This window comes from Oratosquilla oratoria, chromosome 6 (genome assembly GCF_046742065.1).
Source record: "Oratosquilla oratoria isolate Oo_2021 chromosome 6, ASM4674206v1, whole genome shotgun sequence".
NCBI lineage: Eukaryota > Metazoa > Arthropoda > Malacostraca > Stomatopoda > Squillidae > Oratosquilla > Oratosquilla oratoria.
Genome location: NC_134782.1, coordinates 34,546,420 through 34,571,769, shown reverse-complemented (window position 1 = coordinate 34,571,769; position 25,350 = coordinate 34,546,420). Strand labels below are relative to the sequence as shown.

Sequence of the window (25,350 nt, the reverse complement as noted above, 5' to 3'; positions counted from 1 at the left end):
GGTAGCGTGAGGCATTTCTTGGATTGAAGAACACTCAAATGCCTGCTTTTTGCTTGATTAAGTGATTGTGTGATGGGAGATGCAAGCTAGCTAATGGAATGGGCAAGTCCCTTACTATATTTACCTAGTTGTATTATACGGGAAGGGGAGCTATGCTCGTGGTGACCCGTTTTTGTATTTTGCAAGATCAAGTTTGTTCTTAAATTCTTGTATTGTGTTTGCAATCACTATTTTTTCATCCAATTTGTTCCATATATCTATCACTCTGTGTGGAAAGCTGTTCTTTTTCAGGTCTCTTCTGTAGTTATCCTTTTTGAGTTTCATTGCATGTCCTCTTGTTTTTCCTCTCCCATTTTGATAAGTCTTCTCTATCAAGGCATTCTTTTCCTTTCATAATTCTGTAGATGGTTTGTAGGTCCCCTCGTTCTGCTCTTTGTTCCAGGTATGGCAATTCCAGTTCGACCAGTCTTTGTTCATATATCAGGTTTGAAAGTGTTGGGGCCATCTTTGTCATTGCTCTTTGTATTCTTTCTAATTTTCTTGTATTCTTTTTTGTACTGGGTGACCATATCAGTGCTGCATATTCCAGTTTTGGCGTTATCAATGTTTGTAATATTTTCTTAATCATTTCCTTATCCAGGTATTTAAAGGCCACCTTTAATGATCTCAACAAATTGTATGTTTCTCCGACAATTTTGTTTATATGTTTATCTGGCAACATGTCTTTGGTAATGATTACTCCTAGGTCCCTTTCAGAATTTACTTTCTTTACTTCTTTTCCGTCAATTTTATACTCTTCTGATATTCTCTTCTTGCTTTTTCCAGATTCATTTATACTGTGCTTCTTGATGTTGAACTCTACCTCCCATTTCTTGCTCCACTCTGTGACTTTGTTCAGATTTTTTTGTAATGAGTCACAGTCTATTTCAGAGTTTATTCTCTTTAACAACTTTGCGTCATCCGCAAAGCAGTTCAGGAAACTTTCAATACCTTTGTCCATGTCATTCACATATATAGCAAACATTATTGGAGCTAGTACTAACCCCTGTGGGATGCCACTACTCATTTCTTCCCATTTTGAATATTTGTCTCTGAGCACTATTCTCATTTTTCTTCCATGAAGGAAGTCCTCCATCCAATTCAATAGTTTTCCATTTATGCCTCCTATTGTTTCCAGTTTATATAGCAATTTTCTGTGTGGTACCTTATCAAATGCCTTTTGGAGGTTCAGGAATGCACAGTCTGCCCAGCCATCCCTTTCTTGCAATATATCTATCAATCTTGAATAGAAACAAATCAAATTAGTGGTACATGATCTTCTTTGTCTGAATCCAAATTGCCTCGGGTTCAGTATATTATTCTCCTCCAGATATTTTTTCCATCTATCTTTGATGATTCTCTCACAGATTTTAACTATTGTATTTGTAAGGGACACCGGTCTATAATTTTTGGGGTCTTCTTTTTTTTCCCTTTATATATTGGCATTTTTCCAGTCTCCTGGTAGTTTTCCTTCTTTGAGTGAACATTAAATTTTGTATATTTTTCCTGTTCGTCTATACATTCCTTTAGTATCCAGTTTGCAACTCTGTCCAGGCCAGGTGACTTGTTTAAGATTTAAGAATGAAATAGGCAAGAATTGGTTTACTAATAGGCTGATCGATGAATGGAATAAACTTAGTAACCATGTAGTAAGCGCTGAAACTATCAGTTGTTTTAAAAAACAATTAGACAACTTTATGGATGGGGATGACAGGTGGTGATGGATACGGAGCTGCCTAGTGTAGGCCTTATGGTCTCTTGCAGTCTCCTTTATTCTTATGTTCTTGTTAATGTCAAGCTTTGATATTTGATTCCTTATTTCATTCTGAGTAATATTTAATTTCTTCATTGGAAGAAATCTTACTTCAATTCTTTGATCACAGTTTTGTAGATTTTTTTCCTCTTTGGTGAATACAGATTTGAAATGTTTGTTCATAATATCTGCCATTTTTATATCTTCTGTGTATTCTCAGTTACCTTGACATAATTTCAGTATTTCCCATTTATTTTTTAGCTTGCCATTTACATATCTATAAAATAATTTGGGTTAGTCTTTACATTTGTCTTTTATGTCCTTTTCATAATTTCTTTTTTCTTCTCTACGTATTTTACATATTCATTTCTTAGTTTGGAGTATATTTCCCATTTCTCAGTATTTTTTCTCCTTTTCCCATCTTTTCCAGGCTTTATCTCTTCTGTATTTTGCCTCTGCCCTTTTTATTATACCAGGATTTTATATATACCCTTTCCCGTTTTTGTCTAGGTACATACTTATCCACTCCTTCATTATAGATTTCCTTCCAAATTGTCCATTTGTCTTCCACCTTTGTTTCTTCATTATTAAATTTTTCCCAATTTGCTTCTTGAAGAGTTTTTATGAGAGTAGTAGAACTTGTGTCAGGATTAGAAATGGAGAGAGTGAGTGGTTCGAGGTATAGGTGGGACTTCGTCAAGGATGCGTTATGTCGCCCTGGCTGTTCAACTTATACATGGATGGGGTAGTGCGAGAGGTAAATGCAAGGGTAGTGGGTCAGGGATTGGAGATGGTTAAAGAAAATGGAGAAAAGTAGGTGAGCCAGCTGTTGTTTGCTGACGACACTGCGCTTGTGGCAGGATCGGAGGAGGGACTAAGGAAGTTGGTGACAGAGTTTGGGAGAGTATGTGATAGAAGAAAGCTAAAGATAAATGTGGGTAAAAGTAAGGTGATGAGATGTACAAGGGGTGAAAGGGGCAGTAGTCTGGAAGTGAGCATTAAGGGAGAGCAACTGGAGGAAGTGGATAGTTTTAGATACTTGGGTGCAAATGTGGCAGGAAAAGGCGGAGTGAAGGTGGAGGTAGAATGTAGATTGAGAGAAGCGAGTAAATGCCTTGGTGGATTGAAGAGTGTAATGAGGAATAGACATTTGGGAATGGATGCTAAGAGGAGACTGTATGAAGGAGTGATTGTGCCAACAGCACTGTATGGGGCAGAAACATGGAACATAAGAGAGGAAGAGAGAAGGAGTTTGAATGTGTTTGAGATGAGGTGTCTGAGAATTATGATGGGGATTACTAGGCTAGATAGGGTGAGAAATGAGGAGGTGAGGAGAAGAACGGGGGTGGAAAGGGAGTTGGGAGATAGGGTTGATGAAAGAGTATTAGGATGGTTTGGACACATGGAAAGAATGAGTGAAGAAAGACTAGTAAAAGAGGTATGGAAGGCAGATGTGGAGGGAGTGAACATGAGGGGACGTCCTAGGATGAGGTGGATGGATGGGGTGAAGGGGGCTTTGGGGAAGAGGGGAATGTCTGTTGAGGAAGGACGGGAGAGGACAGAAGATAGGGGTGAATGGAGAATGGTTGTATATGGATGATGATGTGATGCATGAGGTGGAATGGGCAGGGGGATGGGGGGTGAGGTAGTATGTGTGAGCGAAATTTGACACAGCCCAAAGGGATTTCTCCCCGTCTTCTCCTTTTATGCATGGGGGGACGGAGAGTGGGGGTCGCCGATTTAATGAAGCGGCCTTGCTGTGGATGTGCTGTGTCTTGCGACACTGCTTCTGACCCAGGGCAGTAGACAAGTTGCAGGGATGACCCATCATCCGGGAGGTGCTAAGATAAGAGGGAGGGTGGAGGGGTGTGGAGTGCATTCAGGGATGGAATGGTTGGGAATGATTTTATGCCTTTTCCTTTTTGGTTACCTCCCTTGTAAGGGGGAAAAAGCCTTAGTATATATATGTATGTATGCTTCTTGAAAGAATTTTCTAAGTTCAAAATCCCTGTGGTGGGGGAAAAGAATACTGCCACCAAGTTTTTCCACTTGGATCGTAAGAGGCGAGAAGAAAGGGACAGGGATTGGGACTAGGCATCCTTCTCCTTGTAGCCCCACAGGGGACATTCCTAAACGAAAAAGTAAAGGCATAAGAGGGTCTGGGAGGTTTCCGACCAGCACCCTAAAGTTTGGATCTTTTAATGTGCGTGGATGTGGTACAGATGAGAGTAAAAGAGAAGAGATAGGTAGTATGTTTGTGAGAAGAAAGATGGATGTGTTGGCTTTGAATGAAACTAAGTTGAAAGGGAAGGGAGAGTGTAAGTGGGAGGTTATCAGGAGTGAAGAGAGGGCAAGGGAGGGAAGAGGTGGCTATTCTAGTAAGTGAAGAGATGGGTAAACGTGTAGTGGAGTGGAAGGAGGTTTCCTCAAGGAAAATGTGGATGAAGGTGAAACTGAGAAAGGAGATGTGGGTCTTTGTAAGTACATATGGGACTGGCAGTGAGAAGAGCGTAGAAGAAAGGGAGGCCTTTTGGATATATTTAAATGAGTGCATAGAGGATTTAGGGAGAAATGTAAATGTAATAGTACTGGGAGACCTTAATGCTAGGGTAGGAAATGGTCCAATTGATGAAGTGGTTGGGAAATGTGGAGTTACAGGAAAGAATAGTGGAGAGTTGATGGTGGAAATGTGTCTAGAAAGAGAGTTGATGATAGCAAATACAGTGTTTTGGAAGAAAGTCAAGCATAAGTACACATGGGAGAGAGTGGTGGATGGAAGGGTGGTAGATAGAGCGTTGATGGATTATGTAGTGGTAAATACGATTATGATAGGAAGAGTTAAGGATGTACATGTGCTAAGGGGAGAGGGTGGGGGAATATCAGATCATTTTTTGGTGGAAGGTAAGTTGAGAGTGGAGGATAGATGGAGAAAGAGGAAAGGGACAAAAGGTAGGGAGGTGCTTAGAGTGAACTCTTTAAATGAAAAGGAGAAGGACTACAAGAAGAAGCTGAAGGAGGAGTGGGAGGGAGTGAAGGATAGAGTGGAGCTAGGTGTGGAGGAATGGGGATGGTTCAAGGAGGGAGTCACAAAGTGTGCAAGGATGGTGTGTGGAACAATAAGGACAGGAGGAAATAGAAGGAAGGGTAGTGAATGGTGGGATGAGGAAACAAAGAAGGTTGTAGAAGAGAAGAAGCGAGCTTTCACAGATTGGTTACAAAATAGGACGAGGGAGTCATATGAGAGGTACAAAGAAAAGAAAAGAGAAGTAAAGCAAAAGGTAAAGGAGGCAAAGAGGAGAGCAGATGTGAAGTGGGGTAAGAGTATGACAGAAAATTTTGAAAGTAATAAAAAGATGTTTTGGAAAGAAATTAAGAGAGGAAGAGGAGCCGAATCAAGTAGAGAAGAAAAGGTAAAAGGTGCAGATGGAGAGATGATAATGGAAGAGAAGGCAGTAAGGGGAGGATGGGCAGAATATTTTAGGGAGTTGCTAAATGTGAAGGAGGATAGGGAGGGAAAGATAGTTGCAGTGGGAAATGCTAAGAAAATGACCGTGATGAGTGAGGAAAATGGAGGAGAAATAAGGAAGGATGAAGTGAAGGCAGTTGTTAAGATGATGAAAGCAGGTAAGGCACCTGGTCTGGATGGATGCCATGCAGAATGTCTAAAAAAAGGAGGTACATTGATGGTGGACTGGCTGGTGAGGTTATTTAATGTTTGCTGGAGAGAGGGTAGAGTGCCAGAGGACTGGAGGAGTGCCTGTATAGTTCCACTTTACAAGGGAAAAGGGGACAAGTGTGAATGTAGTAGTTTCAGAGGGATTAGCTTGTTAAGTGTAGTTGGGAAGGCTTATGGGAGGATCTTGATTGAGAGGATTAGGAGAGGAACAGAGGGAGTAATTGGTGAGGAACAGTGTGGATTTAGGACGGGTAGAGGTTGTGTAGATCAGATCTTTGTGGTAAGACAAATATGTGAGAAAGCTATAGGAAAGGGGAAGGATGTTTTTTGGGCTTTTATGGATCTGGAAAAGGCTTATGACAGGGTAGATAGGAAGGTACTGCAGATATATGGGATAGGAGGAAAGCTGTTAAGAGCAGTCAAGAGTTTTTACGAGAGTAGTAGAGCTTGTGTTAGGATTAGAAATGGAGAGAGCGAATGGTTTGAGGTATGATAGGGGTTACTAGGCTAGAGTGAGAAACGAGGAGGTGAGGAGGAGAACAGGGGTGGAAAAGGAGCTGGGAGATAGGGTTGATGAAAGAGTATTAGGATGGTTTGGACACATGGAAAGAATGAGTGAAGAAAGATTAGTAAAAGAAGTATGGAAGGCAGAGGTGGAAGGAGTGAATATGAGGGGGCGTCCTAGGATGAGATGGATTGATGGGGGTGAAAGGGGCATTACAAAAGAGAGGAATGTCTGTGGAGGAAGGATGGGAGAGGACAGAAGATAGGGGTGAATGGAGAGGGGTTGTGTATAGATGATGCATGAGGGGGAGTGGGTGGGGGTGGGGGGCAGGGAGGTATGTGTGAGAAGAAAATTGACACAGCTCAAAGGGATTTCTCCCCGTCTTCTCCTTTTCTGCATGAGGGGACGGAGAGGGGGGTCGCCGAATTTACGAAGCGGCCTTGCTGTGGATGCGCTGTGTCTTACGACACTGCTTCTGACCCAGGGCAGTGGACAGGATGCAGGGATGACCCGTCATCCAGGAGGTGTCAAAAGAAAAGGGAGGGAGGAGGGTGGAGGGGAGTGGAATATATAGAAAATGGAATGGGTTAGAGTGGGTTCTGTTTCTTTGTGGCTACCCCCCATGTAGGGGGAAAAAGCCTTTGGTATATGTATGTACTGTATGTATTTACCTAGTTGTATCACACAGGAAGGGAGTTATGCTTGTAGTGACCTGTCTTTGTATCTTTCAGCATCAAGTTTTTCCTTAAAATCTTGAATAGTATTTGCACACACTCTCTCTTTATCTAAGTTATTCCAGATATCCAGCACTCTGTGTGGGAAGCTATTCTTTTCCAATCTCTTCTATAGTTATCCTTTTTGAGTTTCTTTTCATGACCTCGTGTTTTTCCATTGTCATTTTTTAGTAAATCATTCCTATCAAGGTTTTCCATTCTTTTCATGATTCTAAATATAGTCAGTAGATCTCTGTATTCTTTCTAGTTTCCTTATATTCTTTTTAGTACTGGGTGTCCATAGTGTCACTGTATATTCCAGTTTTGGTCTAATCAATGTAACTAATATTTTTCTAATCATTTCTTCATCCAAGTAATCAAATGCCACTTTCCTTGACCTTAATAGGTTAAAGGTTTCTCTGACTATTTTGTTTATATGTTTATCTGGTGTCATGTGTTTGCTGATTATTACTCCAAAGTCCCTTTCCGAGTGCACTTTCTTAATTTCTTCTTCACCAATCTTATCATTTTTTTAAATTCTGTTTCTACTTTTTCCAAACTCCATTATGCTACATTTCTTGATATTGAAGTTCACTTCCCACTTTTGAGTACATTTCCAGATTTTGCACTTTCTTAATTTCTTCTTCACCAATCTTATCATTTTTTTAAATTCTGTTTCTACTTTTTCCAAACTCCATTATGCTACATTTCTTGATATTGAAGTTCACTTCCCACTTTTGAGTACATTTCCAGATTTTGTCCAGGTCTGATTGTAATGAATCACAGTCCTCCTCTGTTCTTTCTTCAATATTTTTGTGTCATCTGTGAAGAATTTCATATAACCTTCAACTCTTTCATCCATGTCATTTATGTATATGGCAAACATGATTGGAGCCAGCACCGACCCTTGTGGAACACCACTTACCATTTCTTCCCATTTCGACTACTTGTCTCTAATTACTACCCTCATTTTTCTCCCAGTCAGGAAGTCTTCCATCCATTCTAATAGTTTACCTGTGATGCCACCTATTGGTTCTAATTTTCTTATTAATTTTTTGTGTGGTACTTTGTCAAATGCCTTTTGTAGGTCTAGATAGGCAGTCTGCCCATCCATCCCTCACTTCTATTATATCTATTAGTCTCGAGTAGAAGCGGATCAGGTTTGTTGTACATGATCTTCCTTGTCTAAATCCAAATTGGCTTGGGTTTAGTATTGATTTTTCTTCCAGGTGTTTAACCCATCTACTTTTGATCACTTTTTCACATATTTTGCTACTGTGCTTGTTAGGGAGACTGGTCTGTAGTTCATTGGATTTTCTTTGTTTCCTCCTTATATATTGGTACAATGTTTGTATTTTTCCAATCTTGTGGTACCTTTCCTTCTTTGAGTGAGCATTTGATTATAGTGTGTATTTTATCTGTTAATTTTTCTACACATTCTTTCAGTATCCAATTTGCAATTCCATCCAGACCATGCAATTTTCTGACATCACGGTTTTTATTTGGTTGCTAATTTCCTTCTTTGATACAGTTATTTCCTTCATTGGGGGTGATTTCTGTCTCTCTATTCCCTCACAGTTAGATGTGTTCTCAATTGTGAGTACCGATTTGAAGTGGTTGCTCATAACTTCTGCCATTTCTTTTTCTTCTGTATATTCATGACTTCCTTGGCACAGCTTTTCTATTTCTTGCTTTTTTTAGTTTACCGTTCACATGTCTGTAAAATAGTTTCAGTTGTTCCTTGCATTTTTCTATTATTTCCTTTTCATAATTTCTCTTTTCTCTGCGTATTTTTACATAATCATTTCTTAGTTTGATGTGTGTTTGCCATTTGCTCATTTTTTTGTCTTTTTTCCATTTTTCCATGCTTTGTCTCTTTTATCCTTAGCTTCTATAATTGTTGTTGTACCAGTTCTTTATGTATGTTCTTTCTTGCTTTTGTTGTGATACATATTTGATCACACCCTCATTATAAATTTCTTTCAGTATATTCCATTTCTCTTCCATCCTTGTTTCTTCAATTAGGAATTTTTCCCAGTTTGCATTACGTAAGAATTTTTCAAGTTTCTCAAAATTCATTTTGTTGTACATTGGTCTTCCTATTCTATGTTTCTCCTTTCTTCTTGGGTCTTTTTGCTCTTTTAGTTTGAATTCTATTAGTACAGGTCACTCTTTCGTATTGGTATTTTGTAATGTATTCTGGGTACAATTTCAGGTTCTGACATAAGTATTAAATCCAATCTTGAAGGTTCCTCATTGTTTCTGTATCTGGTATTTTCCTTTATCCACTGAGTCATTGTGTATTCAATGGTCATATCAAGTAGTATGCTGCCCCATATATCCTCTCCACCCCTCACTGTCATTTCTTCCCAACATATTTCTTTTGAGTTAAAATCACCCATAATTACTGTATTTTCTTCTTCTTTCAGTATATCAGTTCATGTTCAGTTTCTTCCAACAATTGGAATGATCGTGTTCTGTTCAGGACTGTGTTTTAGGGGGCACATACACTACTACAAATTTTCTACTTTTCATGTGGTTGTTTTCTACTTTTATCATAATTGATTCTACATTGTTTTTTCCTTCTGTTAACTTTGTCACATTTAAGTCTTTCTTGGTCAGAAATAGTACTCCCCCTCCTTGTTTTTCCTTTCTATTCTTCATCCAGCAGTTGTATAGTCCTTGTCCCACAATGTTAGGTGGTAAGTTACCTTTTAGTTTGGTTTCTACTATTCCCATTATGTCTGGTTTTTCTTATGCCAGGTAATCATTTAGCTCGTTCAGTCCTGAGATCATTCCATCTGTGTTGGTATAGGCTAGTTTTATTTATTTTTTTCCTTGTCTTTTTCTGTCTGCTTTGTTTCCTTTTTTGTAATATACCATTTTCTCAGTCTCAGGTCCACCACTTTCCAAAAAAAAAAAAAAAAATATTTTCAGCCTAATTTTTTTTTTTTTTTTTTTTTTTTTTTTTTTTTTCTTTCATGCATTTACCTAGTTGTATTCTACAAAGGGGAGCTATGCTCGTGGTGTCCTGTCTTCATATCTCATTTTATCTAAACTTTTTAAATTCGTGAATTGTTTTTGCACACACCGCTTTTTTGTCTAACTTGTTCCAGATGTCTATTACTCTGTGGGGAAAGCTGTTCTTTTTCAGGTCCCTTCTATAACCATTTTTCTTGATTTTCTTTCCATGTCCTCTTGTATGTCTACTATCCCATTTTATTAGATCCTCTCTATCAATAGTTTCTATGCCTTTCATGATTCTATAAATAGTTATCAAGTTTCCTTTCTCTCTTCTTTGCTCTTATGTCTGTAGTTCAAGTTTTGTTAGTCTCTCTTCATATGATAGTTCTGAGAGTGTTGGTGCTAATTTTGTAATTGCTCTTTGTATTCTTTTAAGTTTTGTTATACATTTTTTTGTACTTGGTGACCACATCGTCACTGCATATTCCAATCTTGGTCTTATCAAAGTAACTAGTATTTTCTTCACCATTTCTTCGTCCAGGTATGTAAATGCCACTTTGATTGTTCATATTGAATTATAAGTTTCTCCAAAAATTTTGTTTATATGTTTCTCAGGTGACATATTATTGATAATAATGACTCCTAGGTCCTTCTCATTTTCTACTTTTTTTATTTCTTCTCCCAATGTATATGATCCCACTATTCTTTTTTTGCTTCTTCCAAATTCCATTATACTACACTTCTTGATATTAAATTCCATCTCCCACTTCCTACTCCATTCCCATACTTTATTGAGATCACTGTAGCGACTCACAATCTTCTTCAGTGTTCACTTTTTTCAAGAATTTTCCATGATCTGCAAAGAAGCTCATATAACTTTCAATTCCTTCATCCATATCATTAATATATATAGCAAACATTATTGGGGCCAAAACTGTTCCTTGTGGAACACCACTTATCACTTCATCCCAATTGGAGTTTGTCTCTTATCACCACTCTCATTTTCCTTTCATGCAAGAAGTCTTCCATCCACTTCGGTAGTTTGTCCTGTATTCCTCCTGCAGTTTCTAATTTCTTAAGCAACTTCTTATGTGGCACCTTATCAAAAGCTTTTTTCAGGTGTAGAAATGCACAATCAGTCCATCCATCTCTTTCTTCTATTATATCTATTAGCCTTGAATAGAAACACATTAAGTTTGTGATGCATGATTGTCCTTGTCTAAATCCAAATTGCCTTGGACTTAGTACTTTGTTTTTTTCCAAATGCTTTACCCATCTAGTTTTGATAATTCTTTCACAGATTTTAGCTATCGTACTTGTAAGAGAGACCAGTCTATATTTAGTAGGGCCTTCCTTGTTTCCCCCTTTATATATTGGTACTATATTTGCTCTTTTCCAGTCTTCTGGAACTTTTCCCTCTTTCAATGAACTGTTTATTATGCTATGTATTTTGTCTTTTAGTTCATTCTTGCATTCTCTCAAAATCCAGTTTACCATTTCATCCAGTCCATGCGATTTTCTGACATCAAGATTACTCAAGTGTTTCATTATTTCATTTCTTGATACTTCTATCTCTTTCATAGGGGGGACTCTCTCCTCCCATTTGATATCTCTAGGTTGTATGTTCTCCCTTGTAAACACTGATTTAAAATTCTTATTCATAATTTCTGCCATTTATATTTCCTCTGTGTATTCAACTCCTCCCTGTCGTAGTTTCTCTAATTCTTGTTTGCTTTTCAGTTTGTTTACGAATCTGTAAAATAATTTTGGTTGATCTTTACATTTTTTTCATATTTTATCTTTTCTTCTTTGCACACGTGTACATATTCATTTCTATAACTAGTATATATTTTCCCTTTTTTCATTTTTTTTTTTTTTTTGTCTTTTTTCCGTTTTATCCAAGCTTTATCCCTTTTGTCTTTTAACTCCCTACATCTTTTGTTGTACCAGCACTTTACATATCCTTTTTCTTGCTTTTGTCTTGGTTCACACTTTTCCACTCCTTTATAAATTCTTGTCAAAATATTCCATTTCTCTCATTTCTCTTCAGCTGTTGTTTCCTCCTTGTGTATTCTTTCCCAGTCAGTTTTTTGAAAGAATTTTATTTTGTCAAAGTTTGGTTTTTCATACATCAATCTTCCCTTTCTATATTGTTCGTTTTTCGTCATGTATTTTTCCTCATTTAGTTCCAGTTCAACCAATATGTGGTCACTTTTACTTATTGGTGTTTTATATTCGATCTTGTCCACTATTTCGGGCGCTGATGTGATTATTAGGTCCAGTCTTGATGATTCTTCCTCATTTCTATACCTAGTATTCTCTTGTATCCATTGCATCATTGTATGTTCAATAATCATATCAAGTAATACATTTCCCCATAGGTCATCTCCACCCTTCACTGTCATCTCTTCCCAGCAGATTTCTTTACAATTAAAGTCACCCATTATAATTATTCGTCCTCCATCTTCCATTATCTTAGTGATATCCTGGTGTCTTCTAACATATTTTTGTGTTCTCTCTCTTCCCACGAAGCCGTTTTAGGAGGCACATAATTTACTACAAACTTCCTGCTCTTCCTATCCTTGTCCTCCACTTCCATCGTAATCATCTCTACTCTATTCTTTCCATATGTGACATTCCTCACATTTATATCCTTCTTAGTCAGGAACATAACTCCACCCCCTTGTTTTACCTCTCTGTTTCTAATCCAACAATTATATGCACCATGTCCTACACTGTTGGGTGGTAATGGACCTTTCAATTTTGTCTCTACAATTCCCATTATGTCCGGTTCTTTTTCTTTCAGGTAATCATTCAGTTTGTACAAGCCTGTTATTAATCCATCTATATTTGTGTGAGACACTTTTAATTTTCTACTACTTCCATCTTGTTTTCTGTTTCCCTTCTGTTTTTCTCTGCTATGAACCATTTCCTCACTTTCATATTTGCTACTCTTCAATAGAATTTCTCTTTTTCTGTCTCTGTTCTTTTCTCGTTTTTTTCCCTTAGCTTCTAGTCTTTTTGTTTTCTCATCCTCTCTTTCCTCTTTATTTATTTCTCTTTTTATCCATACCTGTTTGAATTGCTCACTGTCTGCTAGTTTCCCTGTTTTTGCTAAGATATTCTCTGGTGTTGTTTGTGACCTAAATTTAACCTTAATTGGTCTAGTCTTATCAGTATTGTATTTCCTGAGCCTATACATTGCTTCTATTTGTTTCCCTATTTCTGGTTCATCTTGAACTACTTCTAATATACTGTTTACTTTTTCCTTTTCCTCCTTTATTCTTGTAGTCCTATTTAGATGATACTTCTCTTCCATCCCTAATATACTTATACATTTCTTTTTATCTGCTAAGTCTCTTACTATATTCTCCTTCTCCCTCGTCACTTTAATAACTGTGCCTTCAGTTTGTTCCTTCATCTGATGTTTCACTATATCTCTAAATTCAATATTTTTAGTCTCCTGAATCTTTTTCCAACCACTTACTTTTGTTATGGACTCTTTATTTTCTTTATTATTCCTCTTTAATTCCTCATTCTCTTCCTTTACTTCTCTTAACTGTCTTTTTAATTCTACTTTAGTTAGATTTTGATTCTCTTTTCTTAGTTCTAGTTTATCAACTTTTTCTGCAACTAGAGTTAATTGGTCAAACCTAACCTTCCATTCTTTGTTATTTGATTTTAGTTTCTCCTCTAGATTTACTAGTCGGGGGAGCTTGTCCCCTCCTCCCTCTTTAAATCCATAAAAGCAGTTATCATCTCTTTCCATTGAGCTGCTATTATCTATATTTCTGCTCTTCACACCTCTGCTTCCTTGTTGTTCGTCTGTATATTCTGCCCCCCCCCTCCTAAGATCCTGGGCCCATTTGTCCCCTTCCTCATTTCCTTCCATTTTCCTCAGTAATTCCTCCCCTTCTCCTTTTTCTTCACCTTCCCACTACACCACGAGCTTCTCCTTCCCTGTTAATACAACACAGGTACTTGTCGTTGTGGTCCTTGAAATTTGCAGTTTTCTCTGGAGTCCAAACTTTGTTGTAACCTCTACTGATGTGTGTGTGTAGGTGTAGGTGGGAGGTCCAGACACGAATGGACTCTATCAGCCTCAACCCTCCTATTTATAAGGTCAGCTGCAACCATTGCCATAAATGTCAAATGTCTCCTTTTCTTCTTTCCTCCTTCTCTCTCTTCCTTTCTGTTTCTCCTGCTTTCACACCTTTCTCTCCAGCTGCTGCTCATACTCCTTCTGACGAATCTCCTTGCTGCAGCCTTTCTCTCTGAACAAATCCACTATATATCTCTAGCACTCAGCTCCAAAATCTTCCCGATAGAGCAGTTTAGAGAAACTTCTAATAAATCAAGGTTAATTGTGAATGTTGTTTTACAGGGAAAGCTTAGCATTGCTGCGACAAGTTCATGTACCTCCACAGGAATTTCGAGGAATTGGCATTCAGGTGATGGTTGTATCTTGTCATGACTTCTATGTAAACTTTGGTTTGTTATCATTTAGGTTGAACTCAGAAAATTTTAGCTAAACATAATTATGAAATTGTAAGCTTTCCATTACATTGATTTAATATTTTTTTTTTTTTTTTTTTTTTTTTATAGGTTTCTCGTTTAGAAATAGTAAATAAATCTTCATTGAAAAAGATATCTTCTGCAGAGAAATCATCCATCAAGACTTTTCTGCTGGCAGCAAAACCCAAAAGAAAGCTCTTAGGGTCAGATGATCATGAAGTTCAAGAACAGGAGAGATCTGCAGATTCTAACACTGATTCAGATATAAAAGCTCCATCTACAGAGAGTATAAAAAATAAAAACGTCATTAGTCATCAATCTCCTGAAGCTATAGTAAACTCAGAGGCTTCAACTCATGGCTTATCTGGGATAAACATTGAGGCAGATATTAGGAGAACCTCAGCGAGTCCAGAAGTTACTACAGACAAACCAAAGCCAATGATAGATGCTGATGTTTTGTCTGCCCTTCCTGCAGACATACGAGAGCAAGTGATAGAAGAATATAAGCAGCAAGGCTATGCTATACCTTCACAGTTTAGTTCTGTGAACCCTCGTCAAAGAAAGGAATGTGAAAGAAGTGACAGTTTAGTTGATTTTGAATCTCCTAAACCAGGGCCTTCCAGGTTGGTCACAAGGGATGACACAGAACCACCTATTAGTCATGGTGGTGAACTGGGGAAACCTGTCTCAGACCCCATGGATATAAGCTTTTCCCAGGTAAATAGAACTCATGGTATACTGTATGTGTGTATTTATCTAGTTGTATTTTATGGGATGAGAGCTATGCTTGTAGTGACCCGCTTTTGTATCTTTCCGCAACCAGTTTGTTCTTAAATTCTTGTATAGTTTTGGCACTCACTGTTTCCCCATTTAGTTTGTTCCAGACATCAATCACTCTGTGTGGGAAGCTATTCTTTTTCAAATCTCTTCTGTAAATGTCCTTCTTTAGCTTCTTCTCATGTCCTCTTGTTTCTCTTCTGTCCCATTTTAATTAGTCATCTCTATCAAGAACTTCCATCCCTTTCATAATTCTGTAAAGAGTCAGCAAATTGCCTATTTCTCTACTCAGTTCCAGTGTTGATAGATGTAATTTATCCAATCTTTGTATGTCAAATTTGAGTGTAGGTGCCATTTTTTATTTTTTGTCACTGCTAAGGTGCCCATACTGTTGCATCATACTCCAATATAGGTTTTATCAGTGTAATTACTATTTTCTTTACCATTGTTTTTATGCCTTTGTTTTTTGGCTACCTCCCTTGTAAGGGGGAAAAAGCCTTTGGTATATGTATGTATGTTTACCATTTCATCATCCATGTAGTCGAAGGCCACTTTCATTGATCTTAATAAGTTAAAAGTCTCTCCAACTAGTTTGTTGACATGTTTACCAGGTGTCAAGTCACTTGAGATAATTACTCCAAGGTCCCTTTCTGAGTCAACTTTTTGGACTTCCTTGGTACCAATTTTATATTGACCTGATATTCTATTTTTGCTTTTTTCCAAATTCCATTATACTTCATTTCTTAATGTTAAAGTTCACTTCACACTTCTGACTCCATTTCCATATTTTGTCTAGGTCTTCATGTAGCGATCTGCAGTCTTCTTCTGTGCTTACTCTCTTAAGTAGTTTGGCATCATCAGCAAAAAAGTTCATGTAACATTTCACTCCTTCATCCTTATATATATATGGCAAACATTAAAGGAGCCAATACAGAGCTCTGTGGGATGCCACTTATCATATCATCCCAGTTCGAGTTCTTGTCTCTAAGTACCACTCATTTTTCTCCCACTCAAGAAATCTTTCATCCATTCCAGTAGCTTACCTTGTATTCCTCCTATTATTTAATTTTTTCTTATTAACTTTTTATGTGGTACTTTGTCAAAAGCCTTCTGCAAGTCCAAGAATATATAATCTGCCCAGTTCCTTGGTACCAATTTTATATTATTTCTATTAATCTTGAGTAAAAACATATTAAGTTTGTGGTGCACGATCTTCCACTTCTAAAGCCAAATTGTTTAGGGTTTCCTATTTTATTTTCTTCCAAGTGTTTGGTCCATTTGTTTCTGATAACTTTTTCGCATACTTTTGCTACTGTGCTTGTAAGGGATACCAGTCTGTAATTTGTAGGATTTTCTTTGTTTCCTCCTTTATATATTGGTACGATGTTTGCATTTTTCCAATCTTGTGGTACCATTCCTTCTTTGAGTGAGAAATCAATTATCTTGTATAATTTGTCCATTAATTCATCTACACACTCATTCAATATCCAATTTGTAATTTGTGTGTGTGTGATTATATGTATATTATTTTAGGAGTGATTGTGCCAACAGCACTGTATGGGGCAGAAACATGGAACATAAGAGAGGAAGAGAGAAGGGAGTTTGAATGTATTTGAGATGAGGTGTCTGAGAAGTATGATGGGGGTTACTAGGCTAGATAGAGTGAGAAATGAGGAGATGAGGAGGAGAACAGGGGTGGAAAAGGAGTTGGGAGATAGGGTTGATGAAAGAGTATTAGGATGGTTTGGACACATGGAAAGAATGAGTGAAGAAAGACTAATAAAAGAGGTATGGAAGGCAGATGTGGAGGGAGTGAACATGAGGGGATGTCCTAGGATGAGGTGGATGGATGGGGTGAAGGGGGCTTTGGGGAAGAGGGGAATGTCTGTTGAGGAAGGACTGGAGAGGACAGAAGACAGGGGTGAATGGAGAATGGTTGTATATGGATGATGTTGTGATGCATAAGGTGGAATGGGCAGAGGGATGGGGGGTAAGGTAGTATGTGTGAGCGAAATTTGACGCAGCCCGAAGGGATTTCTCCCTGTCTTCTCCTTTTATGCATGGGGGGACGGAGAGTGGGGGTCGCCGATTTAATGAAGCAGCCTTGCTGTGGATGTGCTGTGTCTTGCAACACTGCTTCTGACCCAGGGCAGTGGACAAGGTGCAGGGATGACCCATCATCCAGGAGGTGCTAAGATTAGAGGGAGGGTGGAGGGGTGTGGAGTGTATTCAGGGATGGAATGGGTGGGAATGATTTTATGCCTTTTCCTTTTTGGCTACCTCCCTTGTAAGGGGGAAAAAGCCTTGGTATATGTATGTATGTATTTTAGGAGATTGTATGAAGGGATGATTGTGCCAACAGCACTGTATGGGGGAGAAACATGACACATAAAAGAGGAAGAATTTAAATGTGTTCGAGATGAAATGCCCGAGAAGTGTGGTAGTGGTTACTAGGCTGGATAGAGTGAGAAAGAAGGAGGTGAGGAGGAGAGCGGGAGTGGAATGGGAGTTGGGAGATAGGGTTGATGAGAGATTATTGAGATGGTTTGGACACAGAAAAAAATGAATGAAGAAAGGTTAGTAAAAGAAATGTGGAAGGCAGAGGTGGATGGAGTGAACATGAGAGGGCGACCAAGGATGAGATGGATGGATTGGGTAAAAGAGGTGTTGGAAAGAGGGTGATGTCTGTTATGGAAGGAAGGGAAAAGACAAGATAGGGGGGTGAATGGAGAATGGCTGTGTGTGGATGATGCTGTAATGCATAGAAGGGAGTGGGTGGGGGATGGGAGGGTTAGGGAATATGTGTGAATGATATTTTGATGCAGCCCAAAGGGATTTCTCCCCATCTTCTCTTTTTCTGCATAAGGGTATGGAGAAGGTGGGTCACTGATTAAATGAAGCTACCTCGCTGTGGATGTGTTGTGTCTTGCTACATTGGTTGTGACCCAGGGCAGTGGGTAAGATGCAGGGATGACCCATCATCCAGGAGGAGCCAAGAAAAGAGGAAGGGAGGGGTGGTGAATGGGAGTTGATTATGTGGGGATGAATTGGGTGGGAGTGGATTTATGCCTTTGACTTTGGCTACTTCACTTGCAAGGGGGAAAAGGACCTGGGTGTGTAACCTAGTTGTATTATATGGGAAAGGGAGCTATGCTCATGGTGACCCATTTTTGTATCTCGCAAGATCAAGTTTGTTCTTAAATTCTTGTATTGTGTTTGCACACACTATTTTTTCATCCAATTTATTCTATATATCTATCACTGTGTGGGAAGCTGTTCATTTTCAGGTCTCTTCTGTAGTTATCCTTTTTGAGTTTCATTGCATGTCCTCTTGTTTTTCCTCTGTCCCACTTTAATAAGTCTTCTCTATCAAGGCATTCTTTTCCTCTCATAATTCTGTAGATTGTTAGTAGGTCCCCTTGTCCTGTTCTTTGTTCCAGGGTTGGCAATTCCAGTTTGACCAGTCTTTGTTCATATGTCAGGTTTGAAAGTGTTGGGGCCATCTTTGTCATTGCTCTTTGTATTCTTTCTAATTTTCTCATATTCTTTTTTGTACTGGGTGACCATATCAGCGCTGCATATTCCAGTTTTGGCCTTATCAATGTTAGTAATATTTTCTTAATCATTTCCATATCCAGGTATTTAAAGGCCACCTTTAATGATCTCAACAAATTGTATGTTTCTCTGACTATTTTATTTATATGTTTATCTGGCAACATGTTTTTGGTGATGATTACTCCTAGGTCCCTTTCAGAATTTACTTTCTTTATTCTTTTCCATCAATTTTACACTGTCCTGATATTCTCTTCTTGCTTTTTCCAAATTCAATTATAGTGCACTTCTTGATGTTGAATTCTACCTGACCCCTGTGGGACGCCACTACTCATTTCTTCCCATTTTGAATATTTGTCTCGAGCACTACTATTCATTTCTTCCCATTTTGAATATTTGTCTCTGAGCACTATTCTCATTTTTCTTCCATGAAGGAAGTCCTCCATCCAATTCAATAGTTTTCCATTTATGCCTCCTATTGTTTCCAGTTTATTTAGCAATTTTCTGTTGGTACCTTATCAAATGCCTTTTGTAGGTCCAGGAAGGCACAGTCTGCCCAGCCATCCCTTTCTTGCAATATATCTATCAATCTTGAATAGAAACAAATCAAATTAGTGGTACATGATCTTCCTTGTCTGAATCCAAATTGCCTTGGGTTCAGTATATTATTCTCCTCCAGATATTTTGTCCATCTATCTTTGATGATTCTCTCACAAATTTTAACTATTGTACTCATTAGGGACACCAGTCTATAATTTGTTGGGTCTTCCTTATTTCCCCCTTTATATATTGGCACTATATTGGCATTTTTCCAGTCTCCTGGTAGTTTTCCTTCTTTGAGTGAACATTCAATTATTTTGTATATTTTTCCTGTTTGTTTATACATTCCTTTAGTATCCAGTTTGCAACTCTGTCCAGGCCAGGTGACTTGTTAACGTCAAACTTTACTATTTGATTCCTTATTTCATTCTGAGTAATATTTAATTTCATGTGTGTGTGTGCGTGTATATATATATATATATATATATATATATATATATACATGCATACATATACCAAGGGTATTTTCCCCCTTACAAGGGAGGTAGCCAAAGTCAAAACCATAAATCCATTCCCACCCATTTCATCCCCACATACTCCACTCCCATTCACCATCCCTGCCTTCTCTTTCCTTCGCCAAGCAGGTTAGGGTATCATTAATTGTGGCAAAAGTCAAGGAGATGGTGGTTCAAACCCTGGCATTGGTAAAGTTGAACCAAGGGCATGGTTCATTAAATTTCATGCTTCAAAGTCTTCTGTAAGGGACACCATCCTAGTTTCCCGATAAGGGGAGTTTGTGACATTAAACCATATCATCATCGTCATCTCAATGCTAGCGTTTGTACCCGTATTTAGCCGAGACAATACTACGGTTCTATTTGCCTCCTACGGTTATTAGGAGGCAGTTAGAACCATAGAAGTACGATTTGATATCTTCCTTGGCCGACCAGAGCGATGCTTTTGAGTAGGAATGATGTCACTTCCTTCGTCTCGAAATTTCTTGGTCCACTTTTGCACTTGACGCACTCCAATTCCCACACGAGTAGCAATATCTTTACACTTATAACCCTCCTTATAGAGGGTTATGATTGTAACAACTGTGTCTCTTTCCAGCTCTTTACCACTTCCCATTACGGAGATATCAAGGCACAAAACAGAGACCACCGCAAAAAAAAGACTACTCTCCGTGAGAGATGTTTAGAAAGTGACTCCATGTGACATCGAGTGCGCCTAAACAGAGTTGCCAAATAGTGTGTATTGTCTCGGCTAAATACGGGTACAAACGCTAGCATTGAAAAATAGCGAAAAGTTTGGGTGGAAAGTTGTATTTTTCGCATGTTTTGAGTTAAGGGGAAAGTTAGGGCGCCTATAATTTTGCACCCAAACTTTTCGCGGCCACTGTATATAAGGCCCTTTTTTGTTTTGAAAATGTATAAACTTAAAGTTTTTTTTCTCACTCTAGCCTAGTAACCCCCATCATACTTCTCAGACATTTCATTTCAAACTCATTCAAACTCCTCTCTTCCTCTCTCATGTTCCATGTTTCTGCCCCATACAGTGCTGTTGGCACAATCACTCCTTCATATAACCTCCTCTTAGCATCCATTCCCAGATGTCTATTTCTCATTACACTTTTTAATCCACCAAGGCATTTACTCTCTTCTCTCAATCTACATTCTACCTCCACCCCCACTCCTCCCTTTCCTGCCACATTCGCACCCAAGTATCCAAAACTATCCACTTCCTCCAGTCTTTCACCCTTTATGCTCACTTCCAGCCTGCTGTCACTCTCTCCCCTTGTACATCTCATCACCTTACTTTTACCCACATTTATCTTCAGCTTCCTTCTTTCACACACCTTCTCAAACTCTGTCACTAACTTCCTCAATCCCTCCTCCGATCCTGCCACAAGCGCAGTGTTGGCTGCAAACAACAGCTGGCTTACCTCCCATTTTTCTCCATTTTCATTAACCATCTCCAACCCCTGACCCACTACCCTAGCATTCACCTCTTGCACCACCCCATCCATGTAAAGATTGAACAGCCAGGGCGACATAACATCCCTGACAAAGTCCCACCTTTACCTCAAACCATTCACTCCATTTCTAATCCTAACACAAGCTCTACTACTCCCATAAAAACTCTTGACTGCTCTCAACAGCTTTCCTCCTATCCCGTATATCCATAGTACCTCCCACAGCGCCTTCCTGTCTACCCTGTCGTAAGCCTTTTCCAGATCCGTAAAAGCCCAAAAAACATCCTTACCTTTTCCTATAGCTTTCTCACATATCTGTCTTACCACAAAAACCTGATCTACACAACCCCTACCTGTCCTAAACCCACACTGTTCCTCACCAATTACTCCCTCTGTTCCTCTCCTAATCCTCTCAATCAAGACCCTCCCATAAGCCTTCCCAACTACACTCAATAAGCTGATCCCTCTGAAACTACTACACTCACACTTGTCCCCCTTTCCCTTGTAAAGCAGAACTATACAGGCACTCCTCCAGTCCTCCGGCACTCTACCCTCTCCCCAGCACACATTAAATAACCTCACCAGCCATTCCACCATAACTGTACCTCCTTTATTCAGACATTCTGCATGGCATAAATCCAACCCAGGTGCCTTACCTGCTCTCATCATCTTAACAGCTGCTTTCACTTCATCCTTCCCCATTTCTCTTTCATTTTCGTCACCCATCACTCTAGATAGAGTGAGAAATGAGGAGCTAAGGAGGAGAACAGGGGTGGAAAGGGAGCTGGGAGATAAGGTTGATAAAAGAGTATTGGGATGGTTTGGACACATGGAAAGAATGAGTGAAGAAAGATTAGTAAAATAAGTGTGGAAAGCAGAGGTGGAAGGAATGAATATGAGGGGACATCCTAGGATGAGATGGATGGATGGGGTGAAAGGGGCATTACAAAAGAGAGGAATATCTGTTGAGGAAGGACGGGAGAGGACAGAAGATAGGGGTGAATGGAGAAGGGTTGTGTATGGATGATGCTGTGATGCATGAGGGGGAGTGAGTGGGAGATGGGGGTTGAGGAAGTATGTATGAGAAAAAAAATGACGCAGCCCGAAGGGATTTCTCCTCCCCATCTTTTCTGCATGAGGGGACGGAGAGGGGTCGTCGAATTTATGAAGCGGCCTTGTTGTGGATGTGCTGTGTCTTGCGACACTGCTTCTGACCCAGGGCAGTGGACAGGATGCAGGGATGACACGTCATCCATGAAGTGCCAAGATAAGAGGGAGGGTGGAGGGGAGTGGAATATATAGGAAATGGAATGGGTGGGAGTGGTTTCTATGCCTTTTTCTTTTTGGCTACCCCCCGTGTAAGGGGGGAAAATATTTTGGTATATGTATGTATGTATGTATGTATAAACTAAAGTAATCCATTATCTCCCTCAGTATGATATATTTTGTGCATTTCTGTTTTGGGTGATGCTGGATTAAGTTAACCTCTTCAGTACTAGTCAAATATTTGCGCACACATCAGCTGCCTGATGTACAATGATGCCTCACAATATGCATATTATAAGATATAAAGTTACAAATGTTATACTCATTCTCTTTCACCCAGAATGTTTGTAACCACAGAAAACATGATTAAGTGCTCACAGAATATGGTGGTTACTCAGCTACAACTACAAAATAAATATAATCAGGAAGCCGGCGTTGGCATCCTCATATACTCACTTGCACCTCATAATACCTACATAGGTGTCATCATATTCGAGGGGTTAAACAGATGAGAGTCTAATTAAAAACAAAATGGTGTTTTGGTCAATGAAGACCTCATTTTCTTCCAAGGTTAACCTGTGACTGGGTAAAAAAATTATGATAATCTTTGCCATGATTTTCCTTGACTGGTGACCCAAAACCACATAGGTGGCATCAGTCCTTATGTCCTTCCAGTGATCTCTATGGGGAGAAACAATAGATTGTTATCCATGTTTTGTTAGTGTGAGACTGTTGTCACTTGTTTTATGTGACAAGATGGAGGGAATACATTTGAAGTTAATAGAGACATATCTTGAGCCTAGTCCAGTGACTGAATGTCAACCCCTCAGGGCTGCACCTCCAGATGAAGGTGAAGGGTTTTTGAAGATGGTTGTCAGGGAGAAGATTTTCTCTGATGTTAATCATGCAGGACCACCACTTATAGTTTCCTTTGGGTGAAAGAACTGGTACAATAATAATGATTATTGTCTCAAGTTTCACTGGCTGGAAACCCACAGCCCTACAGTAGCCAGGATTAGTCGTCACACCCTTCTATATATCTCTTTGGGAAGAAAATTTTTACTTTTATCTGTGTTGTATTAGTGTGAGACTTTTTGTGTCAAAAGCTTATATAGGAGGAGGAAGAGGAAGGGAGCAGTGGCCAGTCATCAGCTCTCTTTATGTGAAAAAAGAGGAAGAAATAAAGTTGATGTTAATAGAGGGATATCATGGACCTGGTCAAGAGACTGAGTGTCAGCCTCTCAGGGCACCTGCAGATGGAGGTGATTATATTGACATATTTTGAAGCTGGTTGGCAGGGAATTTATTCTTTGAAATCCATCTCACATGGCCACAACTTGTAGATACTAATTGTCACTCCCTAACTTGTACATATACATACACATATAAAAAGGCCCTTTACCCCATAATGGGGGTGGCCCAGCCAAGGCATACACCCATCCTTCACCCATCCAACACCCATTTGTTGTCCCTTTTACTTTGGGGGTTCCTTTGCCCACTTCTCAAGTCAGAAGCAATGCAACAAGATACAACACCTCCACAGCAGGGCCTGACAGTCAGAGCTGGTTTACCTTCACTGCTTCATTACATAACATCCCTCCCCACTTGTCCATTTAAGAGTTTACAGAGCAGACAAGAAGAAATTCCTTTTGGCCATGCCAATTTATCATTTGTTAACAATCATTCTCTACTCACACCTATCTCCTGCCCTCTTCCTTCCCTGCTCAACAGACATTCCTCTTGTAACCAAGGCTGAAACAAAATCCAGAAATTGTGTTCCATGTTGAAGGGGTTAACTTTAGACCTTTGAACACAGTGGCATATATCAATATTTATCTTGTTAAATGCCAGAAAATTTTATTTGAATGGAGAACCACAGGTCAGAAGGATAGCTTGATAAACTAAGTCCTTCAGTCTTGAATTTGTCCATCAGTGGAAGAAAAGCATAGAGTCAGTTAGAATGAAATTTATGAAAAATGCCCTGATTAGTTATTTCTTGAGGATATCAGGAATGTTGGTAAGGTTATAATTGTAGACTTATTGGTACTATGGGGATTTCAGGTTGATGCCAGCTTCTTGGCAGCTCTTCCAGATGACATTCGAGCAGATCTCCAAAGGGATCTGAAAAGGAACAAGCAGGAGAGCCAAGCTCCTTTCATGATCAAGTCAGGATCAGGTATGTAGTAGGATTTTTAATCTTGTAACAGGCAGAAGGTAATGTCTCAGTAAAGTAAAATTCTCAGACAAGAACATGAAATATTACCAGTTATATTGACTAGTAAAGTCAGATTGAAATGAGTATAACCTTTAGACCTGAATCAGGTCATCCCATGGCAGTCTGAAGAATCCTGAAAGCAAGAGTGGCTGATAAAAGGAATTTAATGATACTCATGACAGTCTTAGTTTGGGTTAGTCCTAAGTTATTTTATTAAGCTTGGGAACAGACCTGGGAGTGAATTTTATATCAGTCACTAATTTTTCTCTCTCTCTCTCTCTCTCTCCTCTCTCTCTTCTCTCTCTCTCTCTCTCTCTCTCTCTCTCTCTCTCTCTCTCTCTCTCTCTCAGGTCTTCTCCTCAAGTGAGAATAAGATAATTTATTAAGCAGAACAAAATGTGTGTAGTTTCCTCAGTACTTTGTTAATGAGGGGCAGGAGTCCTTCCTCTGGATGATGATGTTAATCATTATTGCTTCAAGTTTCACTGACTGGAAACCTGCAGCCCCACAGTGGTTGGTGACTGTCCTTGGGCCCTCCCATAGATCCCTCTGGGAAGAAATGTTGGACTATTATCCACAAATTAGTGTGGGGCCTGTTTCCATGTCACTAGCTTATAGGATATAGGAAGTGTGCAGCAGTTGCCATTTGTAAACTCACTTTATGTGATAAGGTGGAGGAAATGGGGTCAAAGTTGACAAAGCGAGGTCATATACTGAGATTGTACACCTAGTCTGGAAAATGTCATCCCCATGGGCCTGCTGCACCTACAGATGGAGGTGAGGGTGTTGACAGGTTTTGAAGATGGGCACCATGAAGATGTTTCTCTCATTCATCCATCTCACAGGATCATCATTTGCAA

General features: G+C 39.2%; 1 protein-coding gene across 8 annotated transcripts in view; it reads left to right on the top strand.

The window, feature by feature from the left end:
• Positions 1-25,350, top strand: part of Rev1 (Rev1 DNA directed polymerase) — a 95,444-nt gene that overhangs the window by 49,440 nt on the left and 20,654 nt on the right. For 7 of the 8 annotated variants that reach the window (XR_012966476.1, XM_076186663.1, XM_076186664.1 and 4 more), the window contains 3 exons: positions 14,035-14,101; positions 14,256-14,882; positions 24,337-24,451. Coding sequence is in view for 7 of the 8 variants with exons in the window: in XM_076186663.1 (XP_076042778.1) it covers positions 14,035-14,101; positions 14,256-14,882; positions 24,337-24,451 (809 nt within the window). In the remaining variant the exon portion in view is untranslated. Of the gene's footprint in view, positions 1-14,034; positions 14,102-14,255; positions 14,883-23,381; positions 23,520-24,336; positions 24,452-25,350 lie in introns of those variants that run through there. The other variant, XM_076186666.1, reaches the window with a different exon arrangement.